Source organism: Tursiops truncatus, chromosome 10 (genome assembly GCF_011762595.2).
Source record: "Tursiops truncatus isolate mTurTru1 chromosome 10, mTurTru1.mat.Y, whole genome shotgun sequence".
NCBI classification, from domain to species: Eukaryota; Metazoa; Chordata; class Mammalia; order Artiodactyla; family Delphinidae; genus Tursiops; species Tursiops truncatus.
Window position 1 is genome coordinate 54,729,385 of NC_047043.1, and position 26,273 is coordinate 54,755,657.

A 26,273-nucleotide genomic window follows, 5' to 3' on the forward strand; every position below is an offset into this window, starting at 1 on the left:
TTACCCACATTTAGTCCCTGTTTCCGTATCTGTGAAATAGAGTTGGGAGATTAAAAGAGACAGTGGCATCTTGAAGACATGTGTAAGAATGTTCATAGCAGCTTTATTCACAATAAAGCTGAAATAACTGGAAACAACCTAAACGTCCAGCAATAGGAGAATAAAGACATTATGATATCATCATACAATGGAACATACTCATCCATAAAAAGAAACTAGTACCATACTCAACAGCATGGATGAACCTCACACAAGTTACGTTGAGGGAAGTTTGGAACAGGCACACGTAGTATATGGTGACAGAAATCAGGAGAGGGGTGACCCGTGCAGGGGGCAGGGTAGTGACTGGGAGAGGGAATGAGGGAATGTTTTGGGCTCGTGGTTCTGTGGTTATAGTCACTCTGGCTGGTGATGTCCATGTGTACACACTTGTTAAATTCTACACTTTAGATGTGTGTACTTTACTGTATGAAAATTGTATCTCAAAAAGGAAAAAATAGATGTGGAGTATTTAGCACAGCACCTGTTCCAAAGAGGACACTCAGAAAGCACTCTTTCCTGCCCTGGAGTCCTTGTGAACATGTCTTTTTGTGAGATGAGCCATTCCAGCGTGAGAAGACTGACAGCTGCCATTTATTCCCTGATAATTTATGTTCTAAGAATAACTGGATCATAATTGTCCAGATAAGGGATGCTTGAGAAGCACTGTCCTCTGATGGATCTTCTTTCTCCGCCCCTTCCTTGGTTTCTCCCCATCTTCTGCAGGTTATGCAGTTACTGCCGGACACTTTTCTCATGTGTCCACCACCGATGTGGTAGGAGGTGCCCCTCAGGACGAAGGCATTGGGAAGGTGAGGAGCAAAGTCTACGGAATAGCACGGGGTCAGATGGGGGGAGCATGCTGCCGCTCTTTTCGAGGTTTGTCAATTCACTTTGATGTGAACATTCTCCTGGGCGGCTGGCAGGTAAGTGATGAAATATTGAGGAATCATCTGTTCATCTCCAACAGCCTCTTTTGAGAATTTACTTTGAAAGCTTCATCCGAGTATGAATACTATTCCCAGACCTCTCCATTCTCTGCACTTTGTCATCTGAGAATGTTTTTCATGGCTGATGCTGTGTGTGTGAGAGATGATTAAGATTGACCCGTGGTATTGTGCCATTCTCCAAAGGAAGGGTGTCCAGCGCTACCCGACTTCAAACCCTCCCCTCTCCCAAATCCTTTCCAAGTTTGACTTAATGGAACCAGGTCTAATCCCAGATATCTTTGGGGCCTTTTTATTTATCTTTAGGCCTAGATTCTCACATTTTTTCCTCCAATGTTTTAGAAACAAGACCAATTCAGCCCAGAGGCTAGACTGGGAATATACGGGTCTCTTTCCCTAAAGTATCTGCCCAGAGTGTAGAAAAGACCCCATGGATCTAGGACCGTCAGAATCCCTTTGGGAATCATGGCATCTATGGGGCCTGAAATATGGAGGACTATGTTTGTTGGATCTTTAGCTCCAGGCTACAGGAAGTCCAGTTGAGTCGATCCAGATTAGTCAGGAATACGCATTTTAACAAGCTCCATAGTTTGTTTGATAGTTACGACTGAAGAGAGGAATGGTCTTTGGGTCAGAGCCCATAAGGGGTGGACCTTTGATAGAATCTGGCTATATCTCTGGGGGCTTGGAAAAGTGGATTCTGGAGAGGCCCAGACAGAGACCACTGGTAACTGGAGCGTTCGGCCAGGATGTCAGTCTGATCAGCGGACAAGGCGTGACTGCTGGGCATTCATGAGGGTCGTTTTCCTGGATCCTCCTGGGCAGGAGTTAGGAGTCAACACTCAGATTTCTGGAGCACATGCCTCCCTCCCTGTTAACACCGATGCTATTTTCCTTGAAAACGAAGCCACGGTAAAAACCCAGGGCCCTGAGCACAGGGAGGGTGTGCAGATGAACTCTGATAACTTCCAGCAAGGGATGAGTCTTTCCAAGTCACATGAATTCCTCTGTGTGGTGGAGGGACAGAGCCAAGGGCTGTCCCCACATTGATAATCTCTTCTGGGGGAGGAGCTGCGTGTGGCCAGGCATCTCTGTAGCCGGTAAACACGCCTACCTCCCAATTCACAGCAGTGTGGATGCCTCAGTGCTGCTGACAGCAGCTTTGTTTTGTTTTAAATCACCAGTTACAGAAAACTTGATCTAATTGTCTTCTCTTCAGGTGGTTGGGATAACTGTATAGTCCCTGTCAAGCCTTAGGATGAGAATGGTACTTAAAACGGATAGAGCCAGGCAGAGGGCACCCTGGATCTAGTTAACAAAGATGAACATAAAAATGCTGCTTTCAGCTGGAACCCCTGAGAGGTGCTGGGGAGACTGGTCATAGTTGGCAAAGTTGCTGACGGTTCCACATTGCCAGGCATGGGAGGTGGTACAGACTTGCTTCCCAAGGACCCCAGGATGGCTCTCTGGCCTTCAGGATCTTGGTGGTTATCGTTTCCGGTATTGGGGCAGGAAAGCATTCACACTAAGATGGTGATTCCTGACCCCATGGGAGGCTCGCTGACACTGGTTCTCATGGGACACTCACTCTTCCCTTAAGATGCAACTTGAAAAAGAACTTCCACACTCATTTCATTTAGGAAGTTCTACACAAACAGTCCTTTCTGTGGTAGAGATTCATGGTGTAAATGCACAGGCTAAAGTCTTTGAAAGGTCCCCAGTAAAGGAATTTATTTAATGTTTAGCTCTGGCATTTTGCAAACTAAACTCATATTTACCCAAGCAGATCTCATGACACTAACGTTCTGTGGAATCACTTTGTCTAAAATGCTCACGTCCATCCCTTCTCTTACACAGTTGGCCCTCCCTACCTGCGGGTTTCCACATCTGTGGATTCAAACAAACATGGATGGAAAATATTTGGGGAAAAAAATTCTAGAAAGTTCTAAAAGCAAATCTTGAATTTGCCACGCAACTATTTACATAGCATTTACACTGTATTTACAACTGTTTACATAGTATTTACATTGTGTTAGATAGTCTAAGTAATGTAGGGATGATTGCCTAGGTTATATGCAAACACTATGCCATTTTACTTAAGGGACTTGAGCATCTGTGGATTTTGCTATCCTGGGGGTCCTGGACCCAATCCCCCACAGACGCCAAGGGATGACTGTATTGTGATACCTGCTAAAGCTCTAACTAATAGGAAGGAAGGAAGTGTTTCGAGGAAGAAAATCGTTTTCCCAGGAGTTGACTTTTTGGTAGTAATTTGGAAGCTCCTTAGGTCTTACTGGGCGTGACTCCCGTAAACAGTGTGGCTCAGGAGGCATGGAGGTGATTTCTGCCTCAGGATTGAAGGACAGTTTCTTTGCAGAGTGCGTGAAGTGATTTGTCATCAGCTAGTGTAGGCACATCTGCATGTGTCTGGTCAGGCATTTACATAGAACTCCCAGAAGGATGCTGATAAATATCTTTGGTCATTGCTTCCATCTTAACTGGATTTTTTTTTTTCTTCCATAGGTTTATATTTTTAGAGCTGACCGAAGATCAGGCACCTTAATTAAGATTTTTCAGGCATCAGGTAAAAAGGTGAGATCCTTGGGATTAGTGTCTTGTTTGTTTGTTTGTTTGTTTGAGAGATGTCATCATGTGGGAATCAGTTCTTACTTTTTAGAATATTGGTTTAAAGGCCCATCTGTGCCCTACATTTACATGGCATGTTCAGTTGCCTGTTGGAGCCATTACCTTCTCAGCATTGTGTGTGACCTGCAGATTCCTGGGATTCATGCGTGCTGAGACGGGGAGCGAGATGAGTTTGTACACAGCCAAGTTACAGCACAGAGGTCTAAAAGGTTATCCACGGTTCAGATACTCATCAAAATGACTATGTGCTCTGTTTCTTTCTGCCTTTATCTTTCTGCCTCTCTGTCCCTCTCCGTCTGTCTTTCTCCCAGCTCCAGAGAGATAAGGCATTGTTGAGTACAGATACATGACCGATTACTTTCAAAGGAGGCAGGCAGATAGATGGTTCTCACTCTCCCTATCTCACCAACCCAAAGCCGCCCCTCCTGCTTACATCCCAAGCCCTCTGCCACCATCGCCATGGGAACTGTTGCCACACAAAAAACAGATATCACCCGGTTCCTTTTAGAACTTTGAAATAGAAATAGCTGGGGAAGGCTGCCCTGAAATTAGTCCTGGGCAAGGTTTATCTGCCTGTGCCATCTTATTATCCTTACCCTATTGCTAATTCTCCATTTCCTGCAAGTTTCCGTTATATTGCATCGTAGTCTGAAATTAAGCCAGGTAGAGATTCCTTTGATTAATACACACCATTTTTCATGGGCTTATCAGTGGTGCACACCTTGGCATGGCTTCGATCGGCAGGATTATTTGGTAAGATTGGCCACTCTAAGAGGAGACAAGTTTAGGTGGGGATGTGAAGGGGGTGATTTGAAGAGTTGTCTTGGTAGAGGCCTTAGTGAGCTCGGGGAAGAAGAACAGGACTTGGGACTTGGGAGGGAGATTTGAGGAGATAGGTAAAATTGCCTTCTGACATTCTCCTACCATCACACTAAGAAGAGGGGGAAAAAATGATGTTTCCATCCTGGGTGGGCCATGTGCCCCAGTTCAGGTCCTGCTGTGTTAGACCTGCCTCATGCCAGCCTGGCACCACTGCATATTGTTCTGATGGGGAGTCATAGTCTGAGTTCCAAAAATCCCACTCAAGTAGAGCTTTTTGCAGTTTTAACAACCATCATGTGTATTTTTAGTATATAACTGTCATAACCTTTTCAATAAAAAATACATCACCAAACTCAGTTTTGTGAGGTTTTCCCTGAGGGCAGCTCTGCATTCCCCCCCGGCAACTATGCAAGCCTGTGTTATTTTAACATTTCCAAAACCCCAAAACAACAACACTGGAAGAAGACTGTGAGCAATTCTGCAAAAAAGGATTTCCAAGCACCTCTAAAGTTAGAAAATAAATAACCCCGTGCCATTTCTGAGAAAGAGTCCCAAAGAGCAAGTAGGGTGTAAATGCTGCTAAGCCTAACATTTTAGCTCTTTATCCAAAAAAAATAAATGGGTGAGTTTTCCTGTGGAAAACCCTCCCTCCCTCTGCTACCCTTCCAATGTACCTCGGCTTGACAGCATGAAATTAACCCCCCCCAGCTTATTGAGATATAATTGATATATAACACGTTTAAGGTGTACAGTGTGATGACTTGGTACATGTATATATTGTGAAATGATGACCACACTGAGGTTCGCTAACACATCTATCTTATGTAACTACTATTTTTTTGAGGGAGTCTTTAAAGTGAATTGTGGGGCTTAAACACACTTATCACCCTATTTTTTTTTTAATTTATTTCTTTTTTTTTTGCTGTACTTTGTGGTATGCGGGATCTTAGTTCCCCAAGCAGGGATCAAACCCATGCTCCCTGCAGTACGAGTATGGAGTCCTAACCACTGGACCACCAGGGAAGTCCCTATCACCCTATTTTTAGAATATTTTCATGTTCAGCTATCACCGTGCCTCCCTCCTGCTTCCTGTGTCCCCACCTCCACTGCCTGCTGCCTGTGCCCAGGACAGGCCCAGCTGATGCTGGTCATCCTGGTGTAAACAACAGTCTATAATTGAGCCCTTTCACTTTCCCAGAACCCTCCCTGTTTGGATGATAGCTTTCATGGCTACCCATCTGTGTCTGGGTCATGGGCAGGTTTGGGGGAGCAGATTTGAGAGTGGGTGACGTGAGAGGGAAAGGTTTGAGAGTCTGCTTTTCCAAATTTCCCGAGGACATGATGACGTGGGTTCCAGCACAGACCAACCTGCAGGTCAGCTTGAGTGTCCTCATTATGACACGACAGGGCTCCCTGAAGAGGAGACCATGGGCCAGCTGTCTCACCTCCCAGCTCCAGAGCTGCCATTCATTTTCCTTGGGGCTTTTCTCGCCCTCACCTTGAACCATTGTAACATATGTCCTTCACTCTGCCATCTTGTTTCACCATCTTCCAACTTTGCCCCCGTCATCATCTTTCTGATTACTCTCTTTAGACATCTTATTCTGCTTGTGCCAGAAGAAATGAGAAATTCTTGTCCCACTGACTTCTCCATTATTTCAGTGGGAAAGGACATGACCCCAGGCTTTCAAAGGATGCCTTTGCTTTACCCCTGTGTCCAGAGCCACACATAGAGGAGGGTTCTGACTCAGGAAACCCCTGACCCACTTCTGCTTCCGTGTGGCCAGAATCTGGTCAGAGAGTTCTGTCTCCTGGCCATAAGAGAGACAAAACCCCAAATGGTTCTGGTCTTTACTGGTTGACATCCTTCGTATAGTGCACGTAAGAAATCACCAATACATGTGCAATTCCACTGCTATGACATGTGTCCTCATATTTCCAGGGTGATGGGAGAGCTCTGATCAAGGAACACTCACCCCAAAGCATGTCGTTGCCCTATCGAAGTTTCATTGCAATAATTGAGTATGTGAAGTGTTTATATGTCAAAACTTAGATAGGAAACTTCACGTCCGGGGATTTCTGATTGAACACCGACGAAGATGCCAAGTTAAATAGACCATTGGAATGAAACAAATAGTTCCCCTGGGACTCAGCCAGAGAGAACAGCCAGCAGCTTCGGTCTTCAGGGCCTTGCCTGGGTCTTAGCGGTTTCTTTTACTAAAGTCAAGATAGAGACATTGGCAAGGCCACTGAATTGGTGACTGTCAGCTGGTTTCTGCCCACCCCCCACCCCATGATTCTGAAACTTCCCCGTGCCCTTCTCCCTTGGGAAGGGGGCAGGTGGGGATGGGGGTTGGGTGGAAGTGACCTCGGCACGTGACTGGGAGGGACTTGAGTCCTTTCCCAGGCTGAGCTGCAGGAAATAGACCAAAGTACCCTCCACCTCTCTCAAACTCCCCTGGGTTAGCTACCAACAAACAGCAAAAGAAAATGCTTGTTCATGTCTGTAAAACCAGAGCCCTTTTATTTGAAAACATTTATTTTAAAAGGATAGATTTTTTTTTTTTTAATTAAAAACAGAGGTTGCCCACTGGCAGCCTTTGGAAAGGGTACAGCCTACAAAAATTTTCATTTGGCCTGCATGGTATGTTTGTTTATTATTTTTTAATATGAATTAGTTGTCAGCATTTTAAAAATAGGCAATTCAAATAAAATTTTAGAGCTTTGGTTTCTCTTGAAAAATGAGATGGTTGGCTTTTTCTGGGTCAGTCAGGAGTTGACTGCCCCTGGGTGGGGATTGCTCCTTTAGCTGGGTCTGTGGACTCTAGTTTGCTTCAGTCTCCATCATTCTCTATTGGTTCTTAGACACAGAAGCTGAATGTCACTCGCCACCTGTAAGCATGCCCGCACTGTTGTCTGCTTTTTCCTTATACCTGTTATATCACCTGCCTGGATCCCATTGGATTGTGTTTAAGACCCCCAATTTAAAATAACAGGTACTAAGTCAGAGAAAGACAAAGCACATTATACCACTTATATGTGGAATCTAAAAAAATGATACAAATGAACTTATTTACAAAACAGAAATAGACTCACAGACATAGAAACCAAATTTAGGGAAGGTGGTGGCGGGAGGGATAAATTAGGAGTTTGAGATTAACAGAAACACATTACTATATATGAAATAGATAAACAACAAGGGCCTACTGTGTAGCACAGGGAACTATATTCAGTATCCTGATTGAATATAATTGAATATAATAATCGAATATATATTGAATATAGTAATAACATATAATGGGAAAGAATCTAAAAAAGTATGTATATATATTTATATATGGAAAAGAATTTTTTCAGATTCTTTTCCATATATATGTATACATATACATGTATAACTGAATCACTTTGCTGTATACCTGAAATAATACGTTGTAAATCAACTATACTTCAATTAAAAAAATAGTAAAAAATAAAATAACAGGTACTGAATTAAGCTATGATTAAGCCAGTATAACCTGGCTGTTTTCCCTCATCCTCCAAATGGTCTTCTGAGTTGTACCTTTTTCTGTTACTTCAACTCACGCCTTCCTAACCAGTCTTCAGCTATGCCCAAGACTGGGCGAGGGTAATCTGTTTCCCATATAACATTTATTTTCATGCCTGCCTTGTATTGTGAAATTCCATATTCCTAACTTGCTTGGCCTTGTCAAATGTCTGATACACGAGGCACTTTTATTATGGCTGTAACCTATGTCTGCAGCCTCAGCTTGCATTTGTAAAAGCAGTACGTTGTTCTCCAGGGATCAGTCCATTTGTTTCCCCCTTGGTGGGGCTCCAAGCCAGTGAACGTGGGTCTCACTTTGACCGGGGGGCCCACGTGGCTGCCAGGAGGCCAGGGGAGCTGGGATCTCACCGTGCCCAGGCATTCTGGTTTCCAGGGTGGCATGGCTGGCACAGCCTCCGAGGGGCTTGGGAGCAGATGTTTGTCAGGCTGGGCATCTGGAGGAAGGCAGGGGCCTTGTGTGTGAGGACGGACACTGAACGCTTTGTTGCAACTTGACTTGGTTGCAGATGGGCTCTTACTTCGGCTCCTCCTTATGCGCAGTTGACCTGAACGTGGACGGCCTCTCTGACCTGCTCGTGGGGGCCCCCATGTTTTCTGAGATCAGGGACGAAGGGCAGGTCACTGTCTACATCAACAGAGGAAACGTGAGTACAGAGCTGGGCAACATGTGGACAGGGTGTGGGAGAGGGATGTTGGCCCAGGGGAGTAGTGACTGAGCCCCATCACCCAGAGGAGGTAAAAAGACACGCTTCTTACCTTCAGAAAGCTCCGTGTTCCATCAATGGAAAGTTATACTCAGTGTTATGACTGCAAACATACAGGGGTCCAGAAGAATCTTAATGACTAAAGTTGAGTGATTCCTATGTACCAGGAACTGTTTCTCCTGCTTCCTGTGAATGATTTCAGTGACATTTGCACGTGGTATCGGGGGTCCCCATTTTTCAGGTGAAAAAACTGAGGCTCAGAGAGGTTAAGTCACTTGCCCCAAATCACACAGATAAGAAGCAGTGGGGCTGGGATTTGAACATAGGCAAACTGGCTTTGGAGGTGGCATGCTTCATCTCTCTTATTTTGTCTCCTTGGGACTATATACACACCTGCCCACGGAGGCAGAGAAGCCTTCTCAGAGGACATGATGGCTGGGAGGAATCTTGAAGAAAAATGGGAGTTAGGTAGACAGGCGGGAGTGGGCTGGGAGCTGGGCAAGTGGATTGAGGTGTGAGGCAGTGGGACCATAGTTCAACGTGTTGGGACTGGGAGGAGTGGAGGGGGGCCACCCCAGTGGCCAAGGGCTATAGTCACGATGTCCCTTATTCTGCAGAACCATGAAAAGGATGTGGCCGAGTCAGAAAGATGTCTCTGCAGCACAGTGGAGGGTGGGTGGGGGCAGGGGCTGAGGGGCAGCAGTGCATCCGTGGGTGCAGGAGACCAATGAGAAAGTAGAATCTTTTCAGGATCTAGAAGAAAGAATATTCAACAAGAGGGAAATGGTTAAATGAATAAATCCTGTGACCACCAGCCTTTAGCTAACATGAGAAAATGTTTATGAGATAATCAGTGAAAAAGTAGGATAAAGACTGCAGGTACAAACAACCTTTAAAAATGTACAAAATACATAGAGAATGTTAATAGATCCCTCTAGGTGGTGATGCTTGGGTAGATATTTAGCTTTATCTTTATCCAAACAGTGAGAATGTAATTCTTTCATAATCAAAAAAGTCAGTAAAAGTGTACTTTTAAGTGGTGACCAAGGTGTTAGTTATCCTGATCGGGAGGGGGTGGTGGTGTTTAGCTATTACTAGGTGGGCAGATGCCAGAAAGGGCAGTTATTTAAAGAGGAGCCAGGGGAAGTTAGAGCCTTGAGCTTTCTTGGATGTTTGCAAACTCTTTGGGAAGGTGGATCTAAAACCTGGGAGGAAAGATGCTTCCTGGTACCTGTTGGAACAACTCATGGCACCTGCATCTGCACTGACCTTCCAGGAAGGGGGACAAGGCAGGTGAGGGGAGAAATGAGGTGGTCGTTATGGAGATGAGAACAGCCAGCATTCAGTAGCTGCTGGCCACCATATATGCCGGAGACTGCTGCGTTTGCATGGGTGTTAACTTGTCAGGCAATAAGGTGATCAGCCCAACAGCCCCAGGGCATGGAATCTTGGAGCAGGATAATCCCCCAGACCTTCTGCGGCAGCTGGCACCCACACATCCCACCCCCAGTCAATGTTTCTTAATGCCATGTGGTTACCCTAAGTACAAGGGTATTCTTACTTCTGTTGAATTTCATCTTATGTGATTAATGATTGCAGGGCAGTGTGCAGGAGTGGGAATAAATGATGACTTGCCTTTGAATCTTGGTGTCACCACTTACTAGCCTGTGTGATGTGGACAAATAGCTTGAAACCAGCAGCTCAGTTTCCTCATCTGTAAAGTGGGCAGAGTCATAAGGTCTTTCTTATAGAGTCACTGTGTGATTTAAATGAGGATGTGGATATACAGTGCCTGGTACATACAAGGAATCAATGTTTCTCTCTTTCTTCACCACACTGATGGGAAGAAATCAACACATTTGTGTTGTGGGGCAGAGGTTTCGGTGACTTAAGAACTCATCACATCTTTACTGTTTGCAAGTTGTTTGAGTACAGTGGGAAAAAAATTTAGTTGTAATGAAAGCTTTGGGATGGCTTGTGGATGTACAGTGGGTCTGAGTACCTCTACCCGGGGGCAGGGTTAGACACTCTTGTGCCTCAAAACATCGTGTGTTTTTAAATATTTTATTTATTTATTCATTCATTCATTCATGGCTGCATTGGGTCCTAGTTGCAGCGCACAGGATCTTCTCTGCGCTCAGACTTCTCTAGTTGTGGCGCGCTGTCTCCAGAGTGCGTGGGCTCTGTAGTTTGCGGCAGGCGGGCTCTCTAGTTGAGGCGCCCGGGCTTAGTTGCCCTATGACATGTGGGATCTTAGTTCCCCGACTAGGGATTGAACCCACGCCCCCTGCATTGGAAGGCAGATTCTTAACCACTGGACCACCAGAGAAGTCCCTCAGATGGTGTTTTAACGCTCTGATAGTCATGTGTCAATGATTTGGGGGTAAAGTGGGCATGGCTTTTAGTGACACCATCACCATTGACCCCTCCCTCTGTTGGTTGGTGTTTGCTTAGGAAATCCAAACCACACATGAAAATGGGCACAGTCGTGTGTCCTGTTATCACTGCTCCCACCCCTTAACCAAGAACTATTGGGTGTTGGGTTTTCTGAACCATGATTCCCTCTGCCAAGATTGCTAATACATGCACCCTACAGAACAGCTTTATAAATTTGTACCAGAAGGCAGAGGAGAGCAGAAATGGAAATATGTACTCCCTCTAAAACAACTTTGAGGATATCGCGGGGAGAGAAGACTGTGGGGACAAGCAGGTAGGTTGGTTAATAGGTTGGTGTATAGAGCATTAGGACAAGGGAGAGGTTTAGTCATCAGTGGCCAGCAGTGGGTCTCCTTCCCTCTAAAATGCATCTCAGGTGATCGGAGACCTTCATGTCACCCAGGTGGAAGGAGCTCATTTGGCCACCATCGGGTGTTGCGGGGGGATGTTTGGATGCCTGGGATTCTGCCCAGGTGTTTCCTGTCCATGGGTGTGCTGCAGGGCAGGGTGGCATTCCCGGCTCTGTTTTTTCATTCTTTTTTTGGTTATTCTGTTTGTTTTGTTTCCGTTTTCCCTCCATCCTGTTTCCCAGGGAGCCCTGGAGGAGCAGCTGGCCCTGAGTGGGGATGGCGCCTACAATGCACACTTTGGGGAGAGCATCGCCAGCCTGGGCGACCTCGATGATGACGGGTTCCCAGGTCAGTGAGCTCGTACCTGCCCTCTAACTTGCCCCTGTCGTGGGCGCTCCGGGGTCTGCCTGCCCATGGCAAGGCCCATCCATGTACACTGGGGAGAGGATGCCTGTTAGAAACCACATTTTCTGTGTAGACACAGGGCTGAGCCCTGAGCCCACTGGAGTTTTGCTTCCATGAAATCCCTTCTCATCAGCTCAGTGTTCTTTGCTATGTGTTTGTGGTGCAGTGAACGTTGCTGCTGGTCCATAGGGGCTTCTATGGCGGCCAAGTCTGAACCAGCTTCCTCTCACTACAAACCTTGCTTGTTTCTGAGCCTCTGATGCTCCACGATGCTCTGAGAGCATGGAGGAAGATCTAGTTGTCAGTTTGTGAGAGTAACATTGATTTTTTTGGTAAAGGGAATACCATTTTATATAATTCCTTTACCCAAGAACAGAGTTGACTTTCTCAGTTATGCAATAACCATTGTCTATGGAGTTCCCTTCTCAGACAGACATTAGGGTGGGTGGTTGATATTTGCATTTCTTTTATTGGTTAGATCAATAATTTATTCCTATGAGGATGAGGGAGAAATTTTCTGGAACTAACCTCTTCTCAGCTTCTATAATTTTCTTTCTACTTTTTTTTTTTCCTGCTGCTAAGAGATCATGTGCCTAGTTTAATGCTTGAACAAGCAACAACCAAGAAATTTCTAGACATCATGGCAGGAATTAGAGAATCCACCATTATGTTAATGGCTTTTCTAACCCAGAGCTGCTTTTCTCCCCCTAGATGTGGCCATTGGCGCACCCAAGGAGGATGACTTTTCAGGAGCGGTGTACATCTATCATGGTGATGCCGGTGGGATGGTCCCTCAGTACTCCATGGTAATTGGTGTGAAAGTGTCATGGTTGCTGTTCATACATTCATTCCACAGATACATACAACACACGGCGTTGTTCCTGCCTTCATCTTCCCCCCCCTCCAGTGGAAGACACAAACCATTGAGACTGCTTTTTAAATCAAAACATATTTATAGACTCCCGAGTTTGCTCATATCCAGGGAGGCATTCTGCCTACAAAAGATAAGATCCAAATTCTTAGCCAGAGTTAGAATGATTTATGTAAGAAGAGGTGGATTGCTTTTTCTGGTTACTGCTTTGTCAACCATCTGTGCTAAGCCAAAGGAATATCTTGTAAAATATAATCTAGGAAGACAGTGGTCCATGGAGGAGGGACGTGAAAGCTGTCACAGGGCTGTTGTCACAGTTGGCATTAAAACGGGGAGCTGGTCAAAGCCCTGGCCTCGTGCCCCAGACTTGGGAACGTGGAAGTGGTGAGTTCTGTTTTTTGCTATATCAGCTTGGAGTTCAGTCTTGCTGATGGTGTCAAGCCCAGCCCCTGGGAAAAAAGGAAGTCACTCTCTGGACAGAAGCATGGTCAGGATGTTTGTGGATGTCTGCATGTAGAGTGGCACAGGCCTGGGTCTTTCTCCCAGTGGGTCAGCAACAGAAAGGGACTGAGCATATGTCGAGAAATTTCCAATCAGCACCTGCTGATTTACTGAACATTTACTATGTGCTTACCGCCTCCTATTCATGCTGACATTTCTCGTCACCAAGAAACTTGCCTTGTATCTTGATTATTGCGAAGGAAACAAAACTTTGAACTGAGTCCTGTTCTTATAAAACGTTCTATAACATGAAATAGGAAAGTATCGAAAGTTGTCCACGTACTAAAGTCTCTAGGTAAGAAAAGGCTTTGCAAGTTGATTTTAAGAGGCGATGCATATGTGTAAGTTCAAGGTGTACGTTCCTAATTGTTCTTCCTGCAACAGATATGAGTTAGCTAATGAAGGGTTGAGGGCTGGCTGGTTTGCTGCCACTTGAGCCCAGATTCTCTCTGCTGGGCCTCCTGCTCAGCTCCGTGACTCTTGAAAGAGGCAGTTGCCAGGGGAGGTGCTGGCGAGAGCAAGGATGCTTCCTGAGCGCCTGCTCTGCGCTCTCACCTTTAGTCCTCAGAATAGCCTTGTGAGATGGGCACCTTGGTTATCCACCTTTTATTTACAAGGTGACTCCAGGCCAGGGAGGTTAATTAACATGCCCACGGTCACCAGCTAGGAAATGGCAATTTGACCGTGAACCTTTGCCAGTCTGTCTCCCAAACCTCTTACTGCAACCACCGCCCTCAACTCCACATCGGGAAAAAGGAACGCTCAGGGAAGCTCAGTTGGAAAACTCAGAACTATGGAAGTTTATTTGTCTGTGAGGCATATATACTCTGAGGGGTATTTATCTACATGGACCATCCTCTGTGCATTAGAAATGAGTAGTGGTGGGAATAAACTCCTAGAGGATTTAGCTGAGGTGGCAGGAGGAAGAGGGCTCTGGGCACAGTTTGGGGGCCACATCCGTGTCTCAGGGGCTGCTCTACCCTGGGTCAGGGATGCTGTTCCCACTGTCACAAGCTGAAAGTCATCCAGGGAGCAGCCATCCTTGTGCCGCCATCGAGGTCACTCTCCATGCTTCCTCCTGGAAGCTTGTTCCCGGACCTGGGAAGCTAATCACACAGAGCGGCAGCCTGTGAGAGACCCCCAGCTTCCCCTCCTCTGGCGGCCCTCTCGTGTTTGTTGCGTTGCTGGGCGGACTCCCTGCAGAGAACTGAGGTATAAATTTTGTGGTCAGCGCGGATTGTCTTTAGTAGGAAGTAGGGATCAGCAGCTGGACCTGTCCTGCCTTTGTCAGCACGCAGCCTGGCTCATTAGCTCTAACAAAGAGAAGTGGTTTGGGGCTCTTTAAAAAAAAAAAAAGAAAAAAGAAACAACCATGATTACACGTTTCCAGACTCCTAATATGTATGTGATAAGGTTTGTGATTTTAAAGGAAGAAAAATCCTTTAACACCAGGTTCTCTCCAGGGCCCAGGTCTGGACAGAGCGGGCATTGTGTGGGTGAACTACAGGAGGAAGTCAGAAACAAGTCTGGGCAAGGGAATCGCTTTTCTTTGGCCCAGATTGGTGTTATTTCTGCTGGATGCATTGTGAGATCAGGGTCTAAAGTTCTTCCATATAACTCTAACTCATTCCTCTTTCTCGAGTTTACCATGAAAAGTGTTGATTTTAAGATCCTCGTGCGCCTTTCTCAATTTGAGAGCCCTCCAGGCATGTCACGGCGGCCCCTGTGATCTTTCTCCTGCCATCAGGACACCGCATGTAAACCTGGTGAAGTGGAGGTTTCCCAAGGCTCCTGGTTTTCATTTAGAGTTATTAGCATCGAGCAGACTTATCTTCCTGGCTTTATGGCCTAATGGCCTGCAGATGTCTGTGGGATAACTTAAGCCTGCATCGCCACCCCCAAAAGGACCACCCCTTCACTCTTCCCTGCTTGTCTCAGCCACAGCATACCTTAGAAATGCAAACCCAGGGCAAGCTGCTGCTCACGTCATTGGACCTCAGAGCCGAGATGGTCTGCTTCAAGATGTGACTTTTAAGAAACGTGCAGATGCACGTCCGTGTTTCCTTAGACAGAGCCATTGGGGATGTGGGGCTCTGCCTGTTATCAAGAAACACTTCTTCAGTGTTTCCCTACAGTGTTCTGATTTGTGCTTTGATGCTTGCACATTTCCTGTTGGATGGTTTCACTGAGGTGGCAGGCAGAGGGTTATTAGCAGTTATTGGCTGCTGCAGGGTGGGGGAGTCCCTGCTGTCTCCATCTGTAAACCCTGTAGGAACACCTCCTCCCCATACTCGTGACTTCTTTGCAGGATGACTCGGTGAGGAAAAGGATAAGGCAAGAAAGTCCCAAGTGAGCCACGACTATGTGTAAACCTGGTTCTGACATGGAGGTTGCTGTGTGGCATGAAAACAAAGCATTTCGCTTACCATCTACATCGAGGGCCTTGGGAGGGAAGCCTCCCCAGGGAGACTGTTTAGAGAAAGGGAAGAAAGAACAGGTCAGATCCCAGAACATGGCACTTTTCTGATTCAGGAAGTTTGATATCTTTGTGAGGAACTGTGCCACACAAGCATGGATGTGTGACAAAGGCTGGTTGTACAATGAATATTCTTGGACCAACACAGCATGTGTTGTGTTAGCATCTGTTGAACTTGATGAAGGAGAGATAAGTGCAGATGTTCGTGTGCCCTGTGGCAGAGGAGCTGTCAGTGCTGAATGGTTGGTTGAAGGCTGCCTTTTAGGAAGAAGGGTGGCTTCAGCTAAGTTTTTGGATTTCCTACAGTTTGTAGAAGGTTCAGGACCATGGAGTTCTAGATGTACTAGGTAGAGCTGTTTCATCCTGTCTGTGATGCTCAGGAGCCTGTAGATCTTTTGGTTGGCTTGATCGAGAGCTGTCGTGCTAATTCCTGTCCACCTAGGGAACAGATGACGTGTGCCTCTTAGGAGTGTTCCATGTTTAGTACATGTTTGGGTAGAGAGATATAAGGACAATATGTTCTTAGAATTTCAGCCAGCTATACCTGTATAAACACAAAAGAGAACCTCCCTTAAAAACGGAAGTTAACCTTGATCCACTTGGAACTTCATTCAACACATCAAAACACTAACACACTCATCTAGGTGGCTTTTTCATTAGCACTGAGCTTAGAAAAAATTTTAAATGGCGACATTTGACTAAGGCAAGTAATAATAAAGGAGTGCGTGGTCTTCAACTGCCTGCTAAAGCCCCCTACCCCCTGCCCCGATAAAATTCAGACTATGATTTTTTTCTTTGAACAACTTCAAGACCAGGTGTCCAGGGAAGCTGCCCTAAAACAGTCACTGGTTCTTATTTGTGACCGTGCTCCTTCTGGTGACTCAATCTCTCTATTATCTGTTTCAGAAACTTTCTGGGCGGAAGATAAGTCCAGTCCTGCGGATGTTTGGTCAGTCCATATCAGGAGGCATTGATATGGATGGAAATGGCTATCCCGGTAAGCTATTTTTCTTTAAAAGCATATGAGATAAGCAAAGATAACCAGTCTGGTAAGCGTGATCACAGATGTGACCTGTATTTAGGATTAGGAAAATTCATACAGTAGAATAGGGTATTTTGCTTGGTGTTTGACTTTTAAGATGAAAGTAGTGTTAAAGTTTATTTTTCAGTTTTAAAATGTTCTACTCCAAAGGGTTTAAGCACCAGGAAGGTGGATTTTTGCAGTAATTTCTGTGGCAGCAAGTCTTTCTGCTAAAGACCAAAAGCACTCCCCACATTTAAAATGATAACCAGTGAAGCCTCATGTTTGCCTTGGTATTTGAGCATATTCAGAGGCGTCTTCCTCTCGAGAATGAAGAAGGCACTGAGCAACCCCCCACCCCCACCCCCACCGTGAGACAAGTATTGAAAGAAACACTTGGAGCAGGAAGAAAACCATGTCATATGTCATCTCCCTGACGGACAAAACAGACTTTCACCATTCAAGGCTGGCTGGCTTGTCTTCAGGGTTAATTAATGCCTTGTGGTGACTGAGACTGAAGAAAAATGTACGATTTCAAACCCCAATCCCAAGTGATATCCGGTGTAGGTAAAATTGACTGGGCAATGGAGTAGTGGTTCCTTTGCTGCCTGAAGGGGATGGAGTAGGTGAGGTGAGGAAACAAAGAGAAGAATTTGGAAAAACCCCAAATCATCATGGAATTCAGAAGAAATGTCCCTGAAACTCTAGGTCATCTTGCTATCTTGAGAAAGTGTTTCTTTCCATTTAAAATGCCTCAGAAGGATCTATGAAAATGAATGCAATCTTGTACGAGTCTTTTTAGGTTTGAGAAAGCAGTTCTTGTTCTGGGCAATTTGTAGCCATCCCTAAATAATACCTACCATTGGTTTAGCACTCTGATATGTGCAGAATGCTTCCCTGTGCAATGTACATCATATAGTTACCCCATAGGTAGCTAAAGATGGGGGTGTCTCCCCAGTTTACAGACAAGGATACTGAGCCTCAGAGAACTAAGGGCACCAGAGACCACATCATTGTGGACAGGGACCCAGGCTGCTTCTCTGTAGTTGCACGGTGAGCAGGTATGGTCACACTTCACGACGGATGTGGATTTCTTACCTTGCATTTTTCCTAAAAGAAATGGCAAGTGCGTCGGGTTCTTTTATTTTCAAATATCCAGGCAATTTAAAAAGGCTATTAGAAAATAGCAAAATTAACAAGCATACCCAAGTGCAGAAATTTTAGCAGCCCTGCAATCCACAGATATGCTCTTTGTTTTTCCTTAATGAGGACGTCGTGTAGATGTAGGGATTCAGATGCTTGGTTCTGTGACGTAGTCATGGGAACCGCAGGGCTGAGAGGTTTATATTTGAGGGGAGGAAAGGCAGAGAGCTGTTGGATGAATGCATACTTCCTAAATTAAATTTTTTAGGAGTAAACATTACCAGCTAACACTTGTCTTGATTTATAGTTTGCCAAGTATTTTCATGAGTTTTCTGATTTTAATATCTGATTTAACATATTTAATAAATATATCGAACAAGTGTGTAATAAATATATTCTGATTTAAATATTATGAAATATTGTCAACTTTTGAAGAAGACAGTGGGGATAATTATCTCCATTGTGCAGACAAGGACACAGAGAGACTCCGGGGTCACATAGAGTGAGGGGTGGAACGGAGATGATTCACATGTTCTACAGAACTTAAAGCTTTTCCCAAGAGTCATTTAATTCCAAGTGTCCCCCTCTCTGATTCCCTGATGTCCAAAATAAATATAATGTGAGCCACTTATATAATTTAAAATATTCTAGTAACCACTAAAAAGATAAAAAGAAACAGGTGAAATTAATTTTCATAATGTTAATTTAGCCCAATGTATCCAACACATTATCATCTCAACGTACAATCAGTATAAAAATTATTAATGAGATCGTTAATGTTTTTTGGTACCAGGTCTTTAAAATTGTTTCATGTCTTACACATACAGCACATCTCAGTGCAGACCAGCACGTTTTGGGGTCTCAGCAGCAACATCTGGTGATTGACTGCTATATGGGGCAGTGTGGCTCTAACTCCTACAAAGTCATTTCAGAGCCCAGGGGTGCCCCCTGACCTTGAGGCTGGCCTCCATTGCTGTGGAGCCCCTTGAGAGCGGGTGGGTGAAATGGGCTTCAGCAAGTTTCTGAATCTGTAAACTTGTGGTTTTCAGATGTAACTATTGGAGCTTTCATGTCGGACAGTGTGGTTCTCCTAAGGTGAGATGCTTCTCTCTTTCCTCTTGGCTCTTCGTGGGTGAGGGATGGAATTTGGTGGGGAAGGGGGGCCCAGGGGAGTTATTCATCATTAGTCAGCAGTCACTCTGCCCTGTTCCTTGCAGGCAGAGGTGCTTGGTAAGTGCGAATGCTGCCTTTGTTTTTTCATTCTTGTTATCCTCTATCCCGGGGTTTCCAGCCGGTGGGCCTTGAGTGGTTTACGTGTGTAAGAGGATAGCATCCTCTAGGATGCTAGAAGCTCCTCTAGGAGCTTCTAGGAAGAGTTGGGGTTTTTGCCTTTTGCTGTGAACAGTCCCTTCCATAGATGTGCTCTACACATAGTGTCATTTCCTGTGGGCGCCATGAAACTGCTCTATCCCATCTCTTCATCTCTGCACCCTTCATCCCGGCTCTCCCACCTTGTAGTCCCCAGCCCCCCAGGGCCTGGGAGCCTCCTGCCCCCTCATTCTTTGGTGGCAGCAGAGGGTGAGGGACATGAGCTCAGGCCCAGTCCTCGCTGTGAAGCCCATGCAGTCTGGATCTTTCCTGCAAAGGCCAGCGGGCTGCTGGCCTACCCATGAACCCTCTCCAAGTATTTCTGTCTCTGTGACTCAGAGAAGGCAACATTACACTTTGGAGCGGGAGCCAACTCATAGGTTTTGTTAACAACCTGATTTCAGAACTTTCTAAAATAGGCTAGTAGGCTCTTAGAGCTGGAAGGGATCCCAGAGGCCATGGATTTCTACACCCTAGATTCCTCTTGTTCAGCAGGGCCTTCCTCTGAGTCTCCACCATAGTACCACACAGCCTCCTCTAGAAGGACGTAGTGCCCAGGGTGGGGATTAGTAACTTCTGAGGGGACCAGTTCACCCACAGGTAATGAAAAATGTTAAATTGTTCAAGCTAGTTACTTTGCACACACTTAACTGACAAATGCTAATTTCAAGGTTTGTCATATTGGCAGCAGTCAGAAAATCCATGTGTAACTTACTTTTTCAAGATGATGATCATAAAATTCCTGAGTCAGAAATGACTCTGCTACTCCAGGAATTATAATACTTCTAATATCAACCACTACTCATTTATTGAGCACCAGAATGGGCAGAGAATTGTGGGGAAACATAATATTTCAGGCATTGTCCATTCTACACCAAGGGGATTAGTTAAAGCAAGCCATAAATACATCATAAAACCTCAGCTATATGATATGTGATAGGTGCTATATGAACAGTATAGATAATAAATATTCTAAGGATTTAGAAAAGATGATGAACAACACCCTAGGGATGCTCTAGACAGAGACTTGGATCATATTTTCTCATCAAGACACATAGCCTCAAGGGCCTTTGGCTTTCAAGTTCTTTCTTTCCTAAGAGTTGGCTTAACATGGCCAATCATGTTGGAAATGAAATGAATAAATTTAATATGACATCCCCCCCCACCACCACCGCCTGACAAATGTTAAATTGTTAAAGAGGCAGAATAGCCTTAAGGTTAAGGGTGTAAACTCTGGGGCAAGGTGGTCTGGGCTCAAACCCTAACTCTGCCCTTACAAGGTGAGTTTCCTGGGCAAGTCTGGTAACCTCTGCTTCAGGATTGTCATCTGTTAAAAAGGCAATAATAGTACTTACCTCACTGGGTATCATAAGTTCTTATGAGAGCTCAGTGAGCTAGAATAGTGCCTGGTTTAAGTGCCCAGTAAATGTTAGCAGTTCTGACATCAGTTGGGTTTAATTTGCCTGCCTCAAAGTCTGCTTCTTGGTCCCCTATCTTCCATATAACAGCCCTTCAGTATTTGAAGGTGGCGGCTGTGTCCCTCGGGTGGTGACTTCAGTAAGATGGGTCCTTTAATTACTCCCACGGGACTGGATTTCTACTTTATCACCCTTCTTCTGGGTTGGTAGTTTTTCAGGTGGAACAGCTTTCATAGCTCCAGATGGTTGCGGTTGGACTTGTGAAGCCAGGGCTCTGGCTGGTGGCCTCACGAAGTCATTTTCCCTCCCTCACTCTTCTGAGCAGGGTGCCCTGGCTTCTCAAGATTCCCCTTGAATAAAACGTGTTCCCCCACTTCTCTTTGTGGAAACTAGGCCCTCTCCAAACTGGGAGCTTCTGGCACAAAAGGCACATCTCATAGGTTCTGCATTTTCATCATTCTTGTATTTTATAAGCTTGTAGCTGTGAGCTCTAACCCAGAGGGGCTTGTCTCCTTTTGTCCTCTGTTGTGAGGGACAGCCCTCCCCAGGGGTGTAAACATAAAGCGTAAACATAAAGCGAGGCAGTGACACGTGGATGGGAGACCACAGACCCCAGCCTGGGATGGAGGGTTGAATCGGATGAGGTGAATTCTAACGGGGCCAGATGTAGAGTCCATGGAAGAGAACGCCTGGAAGCACTCCTGGGGAGGGGAGGCTTTAGGAGCAGGGCCAGGAGCACCGGCTTGGATGGGGAGGTCCGCGGAAGGCCATGACAGCTACTCTAGGGGTGCCAAGCTCACCATATCCCATTCCCTCATTCATTCTGCTCTGTGCATTGACCTGTTGAGACATGAAGTAGCTCCCTGGAGTAATGGATGGCTTTGGGGATATCCCAGTTAGTGGTCTAACACCTTCACCAGGGTGCAGGCTCATTATGTGTCCCCCCCGACCCCGTCTCTGCCCTGCAAGCAACATGACCCCACAGAAGGCCAGGGTCACTGGAGCAACACCACGTCAGAAAGTATTCTGACTGGTTTTATTATTTATCTGGAAGTTAAATATCAGGATCAAATCAAATATCAGAATTTGAACTATCCGAGAAGCATCAGAAAGAAGTATTCCATGGAAAAAGAAGATGTGGTGTGTATATATATATATACACACACAATGGAATATTACTCAGCTATAAGAAAGAATGAAATGCCGTTTGCAGCAACACGGATAAACCTAGAGATGATCATACTAAGTGAAGTAAACCAGGCAGAGAAAGACAAATACCATATCTCACTTATAGGTGGAGTCTAAAAAAATGAAACAAATGGACTTATTTACAAAACAGAAATAGAATCACAGACATAGAAAACAAATTTCTGGTTACCAAAGGGGAAAGGTGGGGGGAGGGATAAATTAGGAGTTTGGGATTAACATATACACACTACTATATAGAAAATAGATAAACAACAAGGTCCTACTGTATAGCACAGGGAACTATACTCAATATCATATAATAATCTATAAGGGGAAATAATCTGAAAAAGAATAGATATATGTATATGTGTAACTGAATCCCTTTGCTGTACACCTGAAACTCACACAACATTGTAAATCAACTATATTTCAATTAAAAAAAAAGTATTCCAGCCACCAGCTTCTTTAAAGTCTCAAGCACATTTGCGGTGCTGTCTTTGGGTGCCCCTTTGCTTTCATCTCAGACTGTGAAACCCAGTCTCCCGCCCCCCAGGGGTGTGGGTTGGCCAAGCTCTGCCCTCGGGAAGTTTGTTCTCTGGGATTAGCTTGAGAGGGCAGGCCTGGTGTTAGGGTGATAGGCGCTTGGTGTTAATGCCATTGAAGATTAAAGGAAGTGATCAGAGAGGCTTATGAAAGATTTCTGGGCTTTTCCTGGTCCAAAAACAATGCTTGGAGTTGAAACAAAAAGGCTTGAGGGAACTGATCTGATGGATGTTGGAGATGTGCTTGTGAAGGTCCTGGTCTGTCATTTCAAAGGACTGTTGTTTTTTTTTTAAACAATGGCTCATGGAGGTCCTATTGTCTGTACCACTCACTTCTGCTTCCTACTCACCTCGCCTTCCCCTGCCAGGCTCTGCCAGGAGAAGAAGTGTCCTCCCCACGAGGGGGTCCTGGGGTGATAGGAGGGCCTGGGCTGCTTCTGTGCAGTGACTGGCAGGACACATGGGCAGCTGGGGTTCTCACAGGGTGGACGCCCTGTTTTGTGAAACTTTGGCTCCTCCTGTGGTTTTCAATCCCTTGGCCTGGAGAGGAGGTTTCACCCATTTAACAAGGTTTTTTTTTTTGTTTTAATTTTTATTGGAGTATAGTTGATTTACAGTGTTGTGTTAGTTTCAGGTGTACAGCAAAGTGAATCAGTTATACATATACATATATCCACTCTTTTTAAGATTCTTTTCCCATATAGGCCATTGCAGAGTATTGAGTAGAGTTCCCTGTGCTATACAGTAGGTCCTTATTAGTTATCTATTTTATATATAGTAGTGTGTATATGTCAGTCCCAATCTCCCAATTTATCCCTCCCACCCTTTCCCCCCGGTAACCGTAAGTTTGTTTTCTACATCTGTGATTCTATTTCTGTTTTGTGAGTAAGTTCATATAACAAGCGTTTTTGAATACTTACTCTCCTGGGAATATCAGGATGAACTCACCAGGATTCCCACCACCCTCGGAGGGCCTACAGGGCGGGTGGAGCGGGTTTGGAAATGGACAGTGACCTTAGTTACTAGATGAGGCGAGGTGTGAACACAGTGTCGGGAACACAGAGAAGGAAGACATCCAAGTGCCAGGGGTGCTAAGGAACGCTCGAGCATTTTCCAAGGATGAACCCAGAAGGAAGTTGGAAAACCGGATATTGGATTTCTTCCAGGCAGCGCTATTGTCTGACTTCCGTTAGACCTACAGCTGTATCTGCTCTGGGATCCTGCAGTTCCTTTCTACCTGTCACAGCTGTTCCTCTCTTGACCCATGTCTCAAGGCAGTGCTGGCAATAGTGAAATCCCCTAACCCCATCTGGGCCATGCAGCTCCTCGCTTCCTTTTTTTCTCTGAGGTTTTCCTTAACGCTTTCTTTTCTCAGAGTTGGTGTTGGTCCTGGTTCCCATCTGTCTTGTCCCCCTGGATGCTCTTTGTGGGATCACTGAACACAAGTGAGGTCATTGTTCTCAAGCTGCTAATGCCCCTTAATCTTGTTATGTCACCCCAGTGGCATGAAGGCCAGGGCTCCTTGGAGGTAAAAGGGTCTTTTTGTGAGGCCTGGAGGGGAGAAGGTTAAGCCATAGCTTAGGTGAACCGTCCCTCAGCAGATGTTTGCAACAAGAGCAGAATGGTGTGATTCACTCTCTGCTTCTGTTGGGGAGCCCCTGGGGAGTCCCCAGAAGGCCAGCAATGATGGATGGAGTCCATCCATCAGGCCCTGGGGGATGATCCCTGTCGGTGAGAGGAGTGTGCTTGTTTATTGGGTTTCACTTTTGGTCCCACCACCAGGCAGGTTGGTTTCTTCAGCTCTAAAGTGCTTTGGTGTTACCAGCTGGGACTCCATTCATCAAGGTCTTTTAGAAAAATACTTAATTAATTGATGGGAGTAAATGAAGAGAGTAGGTTTGACCCACTGGATGGGACTTTGCAGTTCATGCTTGTAATGGCAGTAAATGCTTTGGGGAATTCCTGCTTATGTATCTATTTCTTGAGTCACAGCATCCCCTATAGGGACGCCTCTTAAATCTATTCCTATCTTCCTAGTATAATGGAAATCAGAACTTAACTGGTGAAATTTTAAATAATCTCTCAGCATCTTGTGGTTCATTTACGGCTTCAAGCAGATAGATGTGTTTTGTTAACAACTAACTTGCCTTCATTATTGGGAAGATAACGATTCATTTATTGGGAAATAAGCTGAGAAACCGGAGAAAAGGATTTGCAGAGCACCCTGGCCATTCTCTCTTGGGCTGTTTCACACTTTAATTAGAGGCTGGGCTGAAGCCCTGGGATTTGTCCTGTTGGTTTACTTCTCATTTGGTTCTGAGTGCTGCTCTTCACCGTGACTAAGTCGCCTTCCTCTTGACCTGTAGGGCGAGACCCGTCATCACGGTGGATGTCTCCATCTTCCTCCCCACCTCCATCAACATCACGGCGCCCCAGTGCCACGATGGCCAGCAGCCTGTGAACTGCCTGAATGTCACCGCCTGCTTTAGCTTCCACGGCAAGCACGTTCCGGGAGAAATAGGTAAAGAGCCACCGAGTCAGGGCTCAGCATAGCCATCTTAGCTGGAGTGGGCATGTGGGGTCATGGGAAGCCAGGGGATGTTTCTGGGGTTCCCTCCTGCTGTGCATCCCAGCTGGTTTTGTAGGCAGCAGGCCCACAGGCTAGATGCCCTTTCCCCTGAGGTTCCCCCTCTTCTTTTCTTACCATTGTTTTTCCAATTCATTGCAACCTCTAGCTCTCAGACAAATAATATTTGACTCTAAGCATCCTTTCTGCAAATTTCCATGGACCAGACTGAAACCTCACTGGGCCACGTGTGGGATAGGTGGTGGGGCTTGTGGAAATGCAGTGAATAGCCTGGCCCTTCTGGAACATTCCATGCAGTTAGAAAAAAGAAGTGGTGGGACTTTGGAGGCTCTCCCTTGAGCTTGCAACACCAGTCAGATGTCAGGGGCTTGTGTTCTTTACTGTGGAATCAGAGACCGAGGATGGGTGGTGGGATTAGGATTGCTGAGTTTTACAAAGGCTCGGGCTTCCAAAAGGTGGGGAAGCTGCTTTGTTAGCTTCAGATGTTGGAGAAGGGGCAGGCGAACCCTGGCCAGTGGCAGCTGTCCCTGCCGTTTCTCTGACTGGGAGAGGGCGACTTGCTGGCCCAGCTCCAGAGACTGGGCCAAGCCCAGGAACAAAATAGGATCAGTGTGTATTAGAATTCAAAGTGTGTGATCACCTGAAGGAAATGAATCTGGAGCAGCTGTGCAGATTAAGAGGTCTTTTAACTTGAGAGACACTGAATAATAGAAAGTAGAGTTCCAGGAAAATGAAACAAAACAAAACAAAACAATAAACACCACCACTATTAAGGACCTGGACTCATTGAATTTCTTAGACAGTTTTTGTGTCATGAGTGTCTCCCCTCCCTACTCACTGTGTAGTCCTTGGACCAGCAGTATCAGCATTTCCTGGGAGCTTGTTAGAAATGCAGAATCGGAGGCCCTGATCTGAACCTCTGAACCAGAAACTGGATTTAGATCCCCACAAGATGCTAGTACACATTTAAGTTTGAGAAGCTCTGCTCTGGAGCACATGTATGTGGGCGCCCAGACACGCAGAGCTCACGGTGCACACACTATTCCATTTCTCTGCTGCACCTTGAATGCTCTACCTTATTTAACAATATGCTAATCCTTCTAGGCTGTTTCATTGGCATTTCTCTTGATCTTCAGGTGGATTGAATAAGCTCAACAATGAAGCCTTGTGTTTTTTATATGGATTTTTGAAAAAGAACTTAGAAATTTCAAAACTGAATATAAATTTACTGTGAACTTGGGACT

General features: G+C 45.5%; 1 protein-coding gene across 3 annotated transcripts in view; it reads left to right on the forward strand.

The window, feature by feature from the left end:
* Positions 1 to 26,273, forward strand: part of ITGA9 (integrin subunit alpha 9) — a 352,532-nt gene that overhangs the window by 51,492 nt on the left and 274,767 nt on the right. For all 3 annotated transcript variants that reach the window (XR_004528480.2, XM_033864555.2, XM_033864554.2), the window contains exons 7-14: positions 766 to 851; positions 3,510 to 3,578; positions 8,526 to 8,663; positions 11,752 to 11,857; positions 12,626 to 12,720; positions 16,669 to 16,759; positions 18,976 to 19,021; positions 24,809 to 24,963. Coding sequence is in view for 2 of the 3 variants with exons in the window: in XM_033864555.2 (XP_033720446.1) it covers positions 766 to 851; positions 3,510 to 3,578; positions 8,526 to 8,663; positions 11,752 to 11,857; positions 12,626 to 12,720; positions 16,669 to 16,759; positions 18,976 to 19,021; positions 24,809 to 24,963 (786 nt within the window). In the remaining variant the exon portion in view is untranslated. The remainder of the gene's footprint in view (positions 1 to 765; positions 852 to 3,509; positions 3,579 to 8,525; positions 8,664 to 11,751; positions 11,858 to 12,625; positions 12,721 to 16,668; positions 16,760 to 18,975; positions 19,022 to 24,808; positions 24,964 to 26,273) is intronic.